At 37.9% G+C, this 13,666-nt stretch overlaps 1 protein-coding gene across 1 annotated transcript in view; it reads left to right on the forward strand.

The window, feature by feature from the left end:
* shank2b (SH3 and multiple ankyrin repeat domains 2b) overlaps positions 1-13,666 on the forward strand; it is a 139,067-nt gene that overhangs the window by 52,452 nt on the left and 72,949 nt on the right. The window contains exons 12-13 of the mRNA XM_088935195.1: positions 185-339; positions 1,388-1,501. Of these exons, the coding sequence (XP_088791321.1) occupies positions 185-339; positions 1,388-1,501 (269 nt within the window). The remainder of the gene's footprint in view (positions 1-184; positions 340-1,387; positions 1,502-13,666) is intronic.

Below are 13,666 nucleotides of genomic sequence, written 5' to 3' on the forward strand. Positions count from 1 at the left end.
AAAAAAAATATTTCCAGTATCAACTAGAAATTGCTCAAATCGTTTCTCTTGGGGAGAAAAAAAAAAGTTTTCAAAGCTGCACCAAAGAAAGTTTATTTTCTCTATGTGAAATTGTCTTTTTTGGCACTCCTCTCTTTCTAATTTAGCAGCCAGTGACTTTCATCATCTCTTTGTTCTCCTGCAGTCCGAATGCCAACAGGGAAGCAGTCTCCGGCCTGGATTTTCAAGGGAAACGGAAGCTTTACAGTGCCGTCCCTGGGAGGCATTTTGTCGTTGTGAAGCCATATCAACCTCAAGGAGATGGAGAGATACCTCTATACAAAAGCGACAGGGTAAAAGGTTGGTTCTTCCTCCATCCTCTTAAACTGCTCTACAACACAGACGGCTCCAAGGCCTAAGTCTGCAAGCATGTTGCCATCAATTGTGTGTCAGAGAAGAAGAAACTCCATGGAAAAGGAAATTGGTCAGCCAATCTCAAAAATGCTGTTTGTGCCGACTTGTCTAGATTCTGGTTAGCAATGATGGATCAGTAATATATTTTGATACAGTATGTGTTTCTAAGCATGGGATAATGGATCTCTGTATTTCATAGATTATTTAAAGTTTTAAAATAACTATCAACTGTCAAAATACAGAAAGATCCTTGTAAAAAGAATCATCTTAATAATATAATAGATGATTATAACTCACTGTATAAGAGCAATATGATTATCCCAGATTGTACCAGTAGATCAGTGCTCTATTTGACTGTTGCAGAAAACATTTACTATCCCGATGTGAAATAAAACATCCAAGAGCAAAGATATGGGAATCAATTAATTTTGGCCTCTTCTTTCCTAGTTGTTCCAGCAAAAAGCAGCATCAATTTGGATTTGGGTTAGAGCTCAAATTTAATTAGGGTGAAAAGTATGTTTGGGTTACAGGTAGAATTAGAGTGATATTAGGGCAGAGTTGACTTAAGGTAGACTTTCTAAATGAGGATAAAATTAATTGATTAATTGTTTGCTTTACATTGTAATGATGTGCACAGTACAATACACTATTATAATTCCTAAGACTCAATGAATACAAAATACAGAACCAAAGCACCATTTTTTTGCTTATAAAATAAGTCTTTAAACACTTGAAGTAAAGAGACAATGGAAAGTATTCAAAATAAGGAATACAATATTTTTCACTGCCCTTCATTTTCTTGGATTTTATGAGCCATAAGAAAATTGATTCCATTGCCTGTTAAGATTAATCCGTGAGAATTAACAGGCAAGACAGTCGTCCAAAGAAGGTGTTAGGATTCTACATCTTTTAAAGCGAAAAGTTGTGTGTGTGCATTTTTAAACCACACTACACATTTAAGTCCAATCGTTTTTCTTCCTTCTCCTTGTCCCAGTCCTAAGTATAGGAGAAGGGGGATTCTGGGAAGGCAGTGCCCGAGGGCATGTGGGATGGTTCCCTGCAGAATGTGTGGAGGAGATTCAGGCGAAGCCAAACGAAAGTAAACCTGGTAAGTGAGAGCATGCTTGCATCTACAGGAGGTGAGTGTGTGCTCAGATTTGAACTGCGTTAAACGAGTGCTGAACATGTTGCTGAAATCAGGAAAGAATTGACCATAGCACACACTCTCAAGCACCTCATTGCAGTTATCTGGGGCAGCCTGCGCAAATGTGCCAAACATTTTTGAATGATAGTATTCCAGTCCGTGAAAAGTAGGTTGTCATCCTCCACTTCACATCAGCTGTCAGCCATATGGGGCCTTGCTTTGTGTATCTGCATTAATAATAAGCCTGTCAACATGTTGTTTAATGTTTTTTGACCTGAAATATCTGGTTTACCCCCATAGCATTTAAATAAAGGATAGAAGTAGCGGGTATTATTGCCCCTCAACATTGAAATTTTGTATCGGTGGAATTGTATAGTGATTTTGTGTCTTAGTAATTAGATCAATGGCAGTCAGCTTTTAATTTGTGTTTATTTTTCTTACATTATGCATTTTTGCTTGCATTATGGGTTGTCTTTCATCCCAAAGTTTGAAATTAAGCAGGGTTATTTAGATATATCTATATTTTATACATACTGTAAACCATGCTTATTTAGTAGCACAAACTGTCTCAGTGTACCATTGGAATAAACTGGCGATGACAGAACTATTTGTTTGTTTAGATGAGCTGCTATGCTTCAGTGTAAGCTGTATTTTTAGTGTATAGTGTGTAAACCATATACAGTAGCTAATCTAGTATATGGGGCTATACAGTAGTTCTTAGTCCCGGAATGAAAAATAAAGTAGATATAGGGCTTACACATCTGGCTGTAACAAATGCAGTGTCAAAGGTTGCATTAATTCCTGCCTGTGAGATCATTTTATGATTTTTAATAATGCTGCATTATCTATTATTAGTATTATAACAATACTACTGCTATAGAAAATGTTTTTTGTAAAACATTGTAGATTTGTATAAATATGTCCCATGTGTCTCACCATTGGTCTGTGAATTCAGTTACAGTATAAGCAGATAGCTTACACTGTGGAGATAATTAATAATTAATGTCTTTCCCAATGCTGTACAGAACTATTGCTTCAGCTTTCTTCCACCATGAAGCAGATGGGGCTCAGCATGCATTTGTATGGCTCAGACTCTAGATGACAGGTACCCTCCTCCGAGCCTATGGAGGAGGGCTGTACAATCGCACCTGCCTCGTCCTGGCAGGTCCTGGCCAGACCTGCCTGCTGTCCTGCTGGCCTCTGGAATGAGGACTTGGCTAAAAGGCCTGTACAAAGCTCTCGGTTTTCTGGAACATGCTGCTTGCGTCCCTCTGTGCAGGTTCTGCTGTCCATTTCCCAGATAAGGAAGTGAAAACAAATCTCAGCATGCACTTCTACTCCCTGCAGAGCTGTTAAAAGTGAATTAGTGCTAATTTGGTTTGAGCCATTATAATAATATCATTTTTAAAATCTGGGTAAGAGAATCATTTTGGTATGCTCGAGTACACTAAATAATTCTGCCTCACTTGATTTACTGTTCCTACCCTCCTTTGGTTGGCTGTTAAGTGCTTGATTATCAGTATTTAATTGATTTGTTTTCACTTGGTCTTTTGAAGATTTCTCAAAATCTGAGAAAGTAAAAGGGGCTTTTTTGTGGTTTCATTAGCATCTGCATCACATTTTGATTATCGACTAAGGTTAAGTTATTTCATTATAATAAATTAAATAAGAAATTACTTAATGTGTGAAATTTGTAAATGCAAGAAAGCAGCCAACTCCCTCCTTACTAAATTTATGGCATTGGTCGACCAGTTGTAAAAATTACAACAGGTTCTCTTTGTGTTACCTTGCTGGTGTATACACTCTTGCTTGATTCATTGCAGGAAGAACAATGAGCCCTTAGCAACTGTAAATAAATCAGCTCTTACCTCTTAGTCTTTTTGGCTTGGGAGTCCCACTCATTCAGCTTCCTAGAAGGGAAAAATAATTTCTGTCAGGTCTTGAATTTGGGGTCTCTATGCACATATGCTGTGCTAGCCTTTCAAGAATATATAAAAAAAGCATTGAAAACACGTTAAAACATTACTGCACCATGGAAGCATCTTCTTCTGTGATAGTTCTGTTGAATAGATTCTCAAACTCAGAATCCAGTCAAATAATCTTTCTTTCTTTCATAAATGATTGCCTAAACCCTCATGTTTCTGTTTTATTACAGTAAATATCAGCCCCATATTTGATTGGGTTTGTGGGAATACCAGTTGCTTGAAACCCTACGGTTATTATTACTAATTTATTTGGTGGACACTTTTATCCACAGTGACTTTCATTTGGATACATTGATAGAGCAGTGCATGTTACTGGAGCAATCTGAGTGTAGTACCTTGCTCAAGAGCACAACACCACTGTCCCACTTGGGGTCTGAACCTGCCAGTTCTGAGTCCAGAGCCCTAACAATTTCTCAGTACAGCTGCCACGTTTCCACTAAGGACACTGCTCATCTGTCAACTGCTATGAATTGTTTTCATTAGTAGTTGAAGTACCTTGGAGATAATTTCCTTTTGTAATCTAGCAAACACAATAGGATCTACAGTGCTTTTATCTTTTTTTAATTAAGTGAAGTAAATCATCTAAGCACCAGGCATTTCAATATTTAAATTCATCACTGAAGCATTTTATGTGATGATCTGCCCCAATCATCTAAAATTAAAACCTAAAGAGACTCGCAAAAAGTTTGTGACATCTGTCGCTATCAAATCTGTTTTTATTACACTGCTGATGAAGCCAGATGTTAAAATATATAACAACACTAAACTACAGCATAAATTACATATGACTATTGTGATACATACAGTTACTGTATATGAGACCAATTTAAGCGAAGATGGTACAAAAACGTACTGAGAAATGAAAGTGCCATAGTTTATTTTATGTTGATGGCTTGAATGACTTTGAGCTATTAATAATTAACAGTATAATGGGAAATAGAATGAAACTTCTGGTCTTTTTTTCATTAAATAAATGGCCTCGTTAAATTGCTAGGATATGCATATAAAGACTAATAGAGATAACAGTATCAGAAATCATTATTTTTATAAATGTAAACTTAAGCACATTTAAATCAGTTGCATGTCCTTCCTACTACACAGCATAATTGAATGCTAATGTAAATTGAAGAAAAAGAAAATAAAGTAATCACTTGAGTCTTCAGAATTTTGTATTGCTCATGGCTGTATTTGATTCTGTAACATTTGATGTAATTATTTCACTGTGTGCTAAGCTGGTTTAATAGGGTAGATTTAACAAGACGGATGCTGGCAAGTGCTGTTGCCTAGAACAAGCCCCCCACAGAGATCTGCAGTCAGTCACATGGACTCAGTGCTGTTTGCTTTCAACAGGCAACCGGGCATTGAAACTGTAGAGTTTGTGTTTCTGCATTCGGGTTTGCCCCTCAATTTTTATCAATGTGTTGTTTTTTTTTCTTTGATCAGGAATCTACCTGCTGATTAAGTGAGCAAACACAGGGAGGGAGGCTGGGGGCTTAGTTTGTCTTTGTGGCATTTATATTGTTGCAAGCATTTGAAACAGAAGCTCTCTCAGATTGAGCCTCAAGCTGCAGTCTGCTGAGGCTCTGCAGCTCGCGAATGCAGAGCAGATTCCGTTCTGTCTTCCTGAAGGACAGGAAGAGCAGGAGAGGGACAAATCTTCTCATGCATGACAGAGGCCCAGGTGACTTCTTATCCAAAAAAAAAGTTCTCCTTGAGTTGAAGGTTGTAGAATGGTAACGCAAAATGATGTGCTGTTCCTTTCAGAATTGCTTTGTTTCTTTACAGACTGCTTTATGTACAGACGTAACGTAACCTTGTTTCCTGTTGCTGACATAAGAAATCTTTGATCGCAGCATCTAGTGATTTGGCTATCCTGATAGTCATGGCTTTATCTTTCCCTCTCTGCCCCGCCCTCAGACTTGCAGACACACCTTGGCTCATTACACCTACCATGGGGTTTCCAATGGACTCATCCCCATAGCCAAGCTGTTGTTCCCACAGTCAGGAGCACTGAAGCCAAATCGGTATCTCAACTGGAAATCAGAGTAATAAGAGTATCACACAATACCTAAACCAAAAGCTCTTGAATTATCAACAAAAAGCAGGCCTATTGATCTTGCAGCCACAAGAAATGGCATAATCTTGAATTCCATGTTCTGTGTTTCACATTTATATATAAAAATATGACTTTATACAGCTACTTTTAGCTTACTGGTTTAAGGATGGTACAGTATGTTACACCCAAATGGGTAAAGGGTGCCATTGGCAACATTTTGCTTGCATGTATTTTTCATCCAAATTAATCTCTTCTGCATCAGCAAATCTGTATACTCTATATTCAGCTGTTTTATTTCTTAGAATCGAGTGTATTTAATTCCATGCATACAGTATAAAGGAGATAAAGGACCATTCCCTAATAATTTTGTAATAATACAACAATAATAAAAAGGTGACCTATATTTTTTTTTAAAGGAATTACTTTGCTTTTTTTACTTTTGGCTATAAGCAAATTGGCTGCTATCCCCTGCTATCCTGTATTGAGTAAAGGATTAGAAAAAGCAACAGATAACCATATTTCTAAGAAATATTAAGTTGAAACTTATATTATCAACACATGAAACTATATCTTTTTTGTACCATATATTGATTTAGCTGTATAACAGCTGGATTGTAAGAATATTGCTTTTTAAAGAAGCTCCATGTTGGCCAGAAGATGTTTGACCCACCTGTTACTCACAGAGTACAAACCTTTTACATGATGGCAGATTTCTATTGGGTAGATGCAAGAATCCTGTTTCTAAAAGAAATAAATGCCTGTAATAAAGTGTTGGTGCACAATCAGCAGGAGTAGGAGACCAGGTAGTCACAGCTCATGTGGTTCTCCAGGTAAAACAGTGACCGTCTGACTTTCCGCATGCCTGCAGTTCTGAGACTTGGTGCTGCTTCAGTTGGCACTGCATGTCCTCTTGGGTGAGTCTTAAAAACTTAGAGGCTCCAAATTTCGTTGGTATACAATAAAAGATTATTGGTTTATTTGAAAATTAGAAAAGAGAGGTGCCATCAAATAATGGGCAAGTATTTTAATAATAATAATAATAATAAAAATAATAATTGCTTACACTTGTATAGCGCTTTTCTGGACACTCCACTCAAAGCACTTTACAGGTAATGGGAATCCCCTCCACCATCACCAGTGTGCAGCCCCACCTGGATGATGCGACGGCAGCCATAGTGCTCCAGAACGCTCACCGCACATCAGCTATCAGTGGGTAGGAGAGCAGAGTAATGAAGCCAATTCATAGAGGTAGATTATTAGGAGGCCATGATTGGTAAGGGCCACTGGGAAATTCGGCCAGGATGCCGGGGTTACACCCCTACTCCTTTCGAGAAACGCCCTGGGATTTTTAATGACCACAGAGAGTCAGGACCTCGGTTTTACGTCTCATCTGAAGGATGGCGCCTGTTTACAGTATAGTGTCCCCGTCACTATAGTGGGGCATTAGGACCCACATGGACCGCAGGGTGAGCGCCCCCTGCTGGCCCCACTAACACCTCTTCCAGCAGCAACCTTAGTTTTTCCCAGGAGGTCTCTCATCCAGGTACTGACCAGGCTCACACCTGCTTAGCTTCAGTGGGTTGCCAGTTGTGAGTTGTAGGGTGATATGGCTGCCGGCTGCTTTGCAACTGATGGGTTGCTCAAAATTCTAATTTAATCTGAGTCTATGCTAAATCAGGTATGCTTAATCAGTTCATTACAGGCGATAGAGAGACATTTCTCCACGTTTTGTACAAAGTTGAGTAATGTTTAAATGTACTTGCCGAGTGTTCAAAACAAGCAGAACAATGATTGTTGTGTTTCATTCTTTGGGATGCTTGTAGAGGAGAGAGAATATTACTCTTTATTACGTAGAGGGTAATATCATAATAAAGAGTGATATTTTCATGTTGCAGTTATTCCTTTTCTGTCTTAAGTATTGACTCCGGGAGTGAGGAGAATTATACTGTATGTGTAAAACAGTTAATCTCACAGTGATTAAGTAAGATTGTTTGAACAGGTGTTTTAAAGGCTGGATTTAATTAAGGCTGTTCATTCAGGAATGAAATATAGTTTTATTATCATGTTTTTATTCATCTGTGAAAATGCTTTAAATCACTTGGCAAACAAATTGCTTATTAACAGATCCCTAATGATCATTTTAATTACTTTTCTATTTAGATTGCAAAATGCATACAGGATTAACAAGCAATATCCCTACTTTAAAGCAATCCATCTTTTCACATGCAAAAAATTTAACTGTTGCATTGTGATAAATCAATACTTTTCTTTTGCATATTTCTTTGATAAGTGTAACCAGAATAATTCCAGATAAAAAAAGGTCAGACAGTCTCTCTGTTAAAGTGTTGTTAGTTAATTAAACTGAATTTTTTATACAAACGCATTACTTATCACTTCTGTTTGACAAAAGTGGTTGGGTTTAGGTGAAAAAAAACAAAATAAATCAGGCAGTTTTTGCCTTGTTGTATTAGTGAAACGATGTGTACTGCGTGTGTTTTCTCGCAGAAAAAGAAAGACTCCCTTAAAATGCGAACTACGCTATTAATAATAAAATACAGTATGTGGATAGAATTGTTCTGAAATCTTACATAGCCTTACAAGTAAATCTTGTCAATCTTGATTTTTCTTTATTTGATGCCTTCCTAGAAACCTAGACTTAAGTATGGCGTTTAAAGTATAGGAAACATTGCTCTCAGAAAGAAAACTTTTATGTTTGGTACGTTTCTGTGCTCGATGCACTCTCTGACCTTCACCCTAACCAGGGTAGGATGATTTTGACCTATATTGTTCTCTGTGAACTCCACCCAGAGAAAAGAAGGAATCAAAACCCCATTCCCTTTATGCCTTGTCCTTTGTGTTGCAGCAAATTTCAAAATGTTCACATGTGCAGAAAATAAGGAAAGAAATGACCTGCTTTTACAATTATAGTATCAAAGATCATCCAGTCATTGTTAAGGTGACATTAAGGTCGGGTTCATGATGCGTGACAGGCAGGGAGTGGGGGGCGTTGGTGCCTGACTAATGTTTTCGTGAAAAATAAGTCATGGTATAGCCACTAGAGGGGGTCTCATTGGAGCTGTACCAGAACAGAGGTTCTTCTAAAGGCTGTTTAGCTCAGCTTTACTCTGCTGAGTTGTACCTCATCAGCTGTTGACTTCCAGACATTACAATGCATGATCAATCATTACCATATGGTGTGGTTACATCTCATGTGAAACTGTAGGTTGTATGGATTGTTGTATAAATTTAAGTGATGTTTTATAATGAAACTTGAAAGGTTTCATTGACATTAATCAACAGGATGCACATTTCTTTTTGAGATGGATTATATCAGAATAACGTGTTCTGCATATTTTTTAATGTCATAGGAAGTGTATATTGGAATAGTAAATTAGGATAATGCTACAAATTCTGTTACAGGAGTCACATTTTTCACTTGCAGCAGCATGTTCATACTGTCAGGTGTTTCCACTATGACCTTGTACTGGTCTAAAATCTGAAAGGCATTTATCAAACAGTTAAACTTTACTGTTGGAAAAAAAACCCAAACAATATTTTACTCTTGTTTGTGAAGCGGTGTGAAGCTTGTAATAATTTATATAGCACACTGTAACCTGCACTTGTTTATTTAATTAATGTTTGTTTTCGTATTTTTCTATTTAGTAATGTAGTAGATTTGCCATCTGAATGTGCCCATATCTTATTTTCATCATGCAGCAAGCGACAGCCATTTCCCTGTAATTAAAGGCTGATCCTGAGCAGCAAGTGACTGTGCAGGCAAAATATCTGGGTGTTCATGTGGATTCTGCTATGACCTCATCTGGAAAATTCTGGCAAGAAATAAAAAAGCAAACAGATATGAGAAAGTGTGAAATTTAAATCAAGGGTGGTTCTGCTTGTGTTATTGTCTTCAACTCTGTCTGTTGTCTTCAAGACTAAACTAATGTTGTCGGAAAAAGCTGTTCTGGCCTCTAGTCCTGCCAGGTCTTTTCACCCTTGTACTCCGCATTTCACCTCAATGGGGCTGACATACAGTCAGCTGTTCTTTCATTGAGTTTCTGTTCCATCTGCCACATCACAGACAAATAATTGTACGTGCGGGATTGCAGTGTGTGGCAATCGTTCATCATTACAAGTTCATACATATTTCATACAAGGAAAAAACTGAGTTTTGGCTCCTGAGCCAATTTCAGCCATGAAGTGCATATTAAGTGTAATTCTGAGTTAATTTCCTAATGCATACTATATCATAATATTACACGGTATATGAATTGATGCCCTCTTATTTCTTTTTTATGTATACACATACCCTATGTTTGCATGTATCCTTACGGTACTTATTTAATTCATGTTATTCCCAGAACTGTGAAAGTTGTTGAGATTTTACACTAGTGTATGTACTAAAAGCGTGTGTGGGAGTGAGGATGTGCAGTACTCTCCCTTCTGCTTCAGCTGAAAAAAAAACCCCACCGCTACTGCTCCCTTCTGCCCCTGTGTAGATTTCCCTCGCTCACGCCCACTCATTCCCACCTCCAATCAGCCTCACACCCACACCTCCTGCATCGCACTGCCTCCTCCTCTGGACCAGACCCCCTCAGTGGACCAGGAGTCTCCAGTGCATTCCTCTCCACTGGAAGCTTCAAGAACCCATTCCTTTCCAGTGACAGTCAGAGAGTGAGCATGTCTGACGAATGACGCACACTATATACTGCACGCTGGTGTGCAAACTCCACACATGTCTTATTTTTATTATGGAAGCACTATGGCATAGGGCATTCAACTAATGTGTCTTCAGCTGCATTTGAATTTGTCTGTCAAGTTAGCCAGGCTGGGATCACAATGGAAAGCTCAGATATATCCTGTAACTAATGCAACCACTACCCTCCGACTTCTTCTGATTACTGCTGCAGCATCTCACAATTGGAGCTGTGGATATCTAAATATTAAGCCAAATTGTGCTGTTTTATAGGGTACAGAAAAGCATTAAAATACTGTATTACATCATGTGAGATTGTAGCTGTTTGTTTAAGGTTAAGTTTTAGATAAATGAACCAAAAATTGGTGCTAAATGAATTCCATTACATAGATACATCTTAACTGTATTGTTTTTTTTCATTTTTTATGTAAAAAACTTTGAATTAAAATTTTAGTATCTTTATTTAACTTTCCTGTTAGTTGCACATTATTTACCAACCTGAGGAGTGCATTGGTTGCACCATATTACTACTACTCTATAATTTTACAGTCATATTTAAATGATTTCACATGTACTGCAACTAGGGCAGCTTAAATTCTACTGACTCAGAAAGACTAAGTCTAATGAGATAGATTAACTATCTAGACCAGGGATAGTTACATAAATGCCATGTGTTTTCTGGTTTTTATTTCAACCTGAGTGATTAATCAAATCAAATCTAAATTAGACATGCATTAGATTTTTCTTAAGCCCTTTTTACATTTGAGTACATAAGACATCCACTTCATTAAGGGCACAGTTATCTGTAAATCCCCTCAGAGCCAGGTTAGAAGTGCAGTACTTCAACTATTAAACTAACAGATTAATTAGTTAGATTAACTACTGTAGGTAAATGAGAACACGGTTGTAAAAAAAGAATATGTCACTGAGACCCCAGCGATCTGAGTCTGAGATCCCTGATCCAGCTCAGCTTCTGTCCCTTCACAGTATTTTGATACAACTAGGTACTTAAGTGTTACACCAGTATTGTTAATGAGCACTTATATGTCTGTGTTTGTAGAAAAATTCTATAATGGGGTGGATTGGAAGGGCCACAGAGGGTAGACTGCATGATCTATTACTGTCATTTATTATTTATCTTCCCCTTGTCTTTAAGCAATGATAAACCAAAAGAAAATGATCAGTGAAGTCTTGTGACTTTGTTATGACCATGGTGTACTGTACATTAGATATGCAGCTCCAGGTCTCAAGAGCTGTAGTCAAGTACATTTTAAAGGTCTATTTTTCACCTCAAGGAAGAGTTAAATGAGTTAAGTGAATAATTACTTCAGCTACATAATTAAGAGGTCAGCAGGACTGTAAACCAGAAGACTCTGTGGCCTTAATCTATTCATAATCTAATCAATATGGTAATGGTGAAGTACCTTGTTTCAGTAATAATTTATATTTCTAGACTTGTACTTAAACACGATTGGTAGAGAATTGAAAGTGACAACTTTTGTTTTGTTTCTGCAAAAATGTGTTGTAGATAACAGAATACTTTTAACTCTTATGTGAATGATCTCTGTTATTTTTGTGGGTTATGGGTCCCTGCTACAGACTTTGAACCTTGTTCTTCTTTAAGCGATGTACTTTACCCCAGTTTGCCCCAGATTGTATGAATGGTATCCGGCATTGCAGGGCGGAGTTCCTGCAGTGGACCTCTATTCTGCCCCCAGTGGGGGATGGGAGTCGTGCTCTCTAGTGTACTTTGCACCATGGCAACCGGGTCGAGCTCGGACCCAACGAACCAATTTGGCACAGATATGGAAATCACCTAGCATGTGGCTCTCAGTACACATCTGGGACAGCTTTGCCCCTGTTCTTCAAGACTGCTGAAAGCACGATCATTTTCAAATCTTTTTAATACGTGTTGCTAGAAATGTATTTAAGAGCACAATTGTAACAAAAGGATCTTGCTTACACTTCGACCTTAATTACAGTACTTTAAGATGATACTAAAAAAAGTCTAACTCATTAAAATTCATTGCTGCATTATTCTCAGTATTGTACTGAACAGATATGTAGCAGCTTTTAAGCATGGTATGAAACATTCTGTATAAAAATTGTTAGAGCTGAGATTTTAAAGAGTCTGATCGTTTTCTGTTCTGTAGTCTGTGTTCATACACAGATGTATTTTAATATGGAAAGATCATATTTGCTCCTGCTTTATTGTTTGCCTTTGAAAACTATTAAGAGTGCCTACAGCACAGGTTCTCTACAATTTTGACATGTGCCCACCTTATCCGTGCTTGCATGTATGCAAAGGCTTCAGGCTGCTTCTTCTTCTCAGCTGTTGGCTTATATTGGCTCTGCATCTCCTCTTCAACATTTTCTCACATCTAAAAAAAAATCAGTGGCGCCAGTAAGTAGTGGTTTCTATTTCAACACGTGATGTGTTTTTTACTCAGAAGCAGTGCCACCTGAAGCAGGATATGTACTAAGAAAAATCCAATACTTTAGTAAGCTTTGGAAAAGTCTGTCCCCCTCCCCATTCATTTTCTAAAGGCATGCGTAATTGCGATGGGCTTTGAGACACCCCCCACTTCACCACTCATGTAGATTCCTGATTGAAGCATTTCCATGGAAACATTCTCTACACTGTACAACTCTGTTGCTATGGAGTGGGCCTTGGCATGATATAGTTTTTTTTTTTACTTTTTTTTCCCTAGCTGTACGAACAGAGGCTACATAGCTTTTCTCAGTACATGGGCTTTGCCGTTTTCTGTTCTTGCTGAATATGGATGCATTTTTGCTGGTTTTGGGATACTTGAAACTTTCTCCACACAGTTTGGGCTGTGTGGTGGTCTGAACCATAAAGGTTCTTCAGTCTGGCGCTTGGTCTTTCTTGTAAACCGAAATTCACGGCTTACCTGGGAGGCAAATTGGGAGCAAATGGAAGAAACTCCTAGATCAAGGAAGAAAGTTCACTTTGGAGGTAATGTGAGATAACTGAATGTAGCTGAAAGTCCAGCTTAAAAGAAACTTAATGAGTTTTATTTAGGGAGAGGCTATTTTGAATGTTCATGATAAAATCCATGTGGATAACTTGCTTATATCATCTTTTCCTACTCAAGACTGATCCAGGACAAACAGACTAGATTCTGATGCTACATTTGGTCTCCCCTGGGTTTTGTTTAGCATACTTAAATTACCGTGTTTGCTGTAGTATGTAGATTCACACTGCAAATGAATGCTTCATGCTGCTATGGGGGATAGTGAACCCTATAGCTTTCAGCTGATGTTTCCAGTAATAGCAAAACCCATTGAGCTCTGCAAGCTTTATTAGAATAATGGTCTACTTTTTCTCTCTCCTAAAAATAGTTTAATTCTCATTGCCTGATTTTTTGACT

The sequence above is a fragment of the Atractosteus spatula genome, chromosome 16, assembly GCF_055471065.1.
Source record: "Atractosteus spatula isolate fAtrSpa1 chromosome 16, fAtrSpa1.hap1, whole genome shotgun sequence".
NCBI classification, from domain to species: domain Eukaryota; kingdom Metazoa; phylum Chordata; class Actinopteri; order Semionotiformes; family Lepisosteidae; genus Atractosteus; species Atractosteus spatula.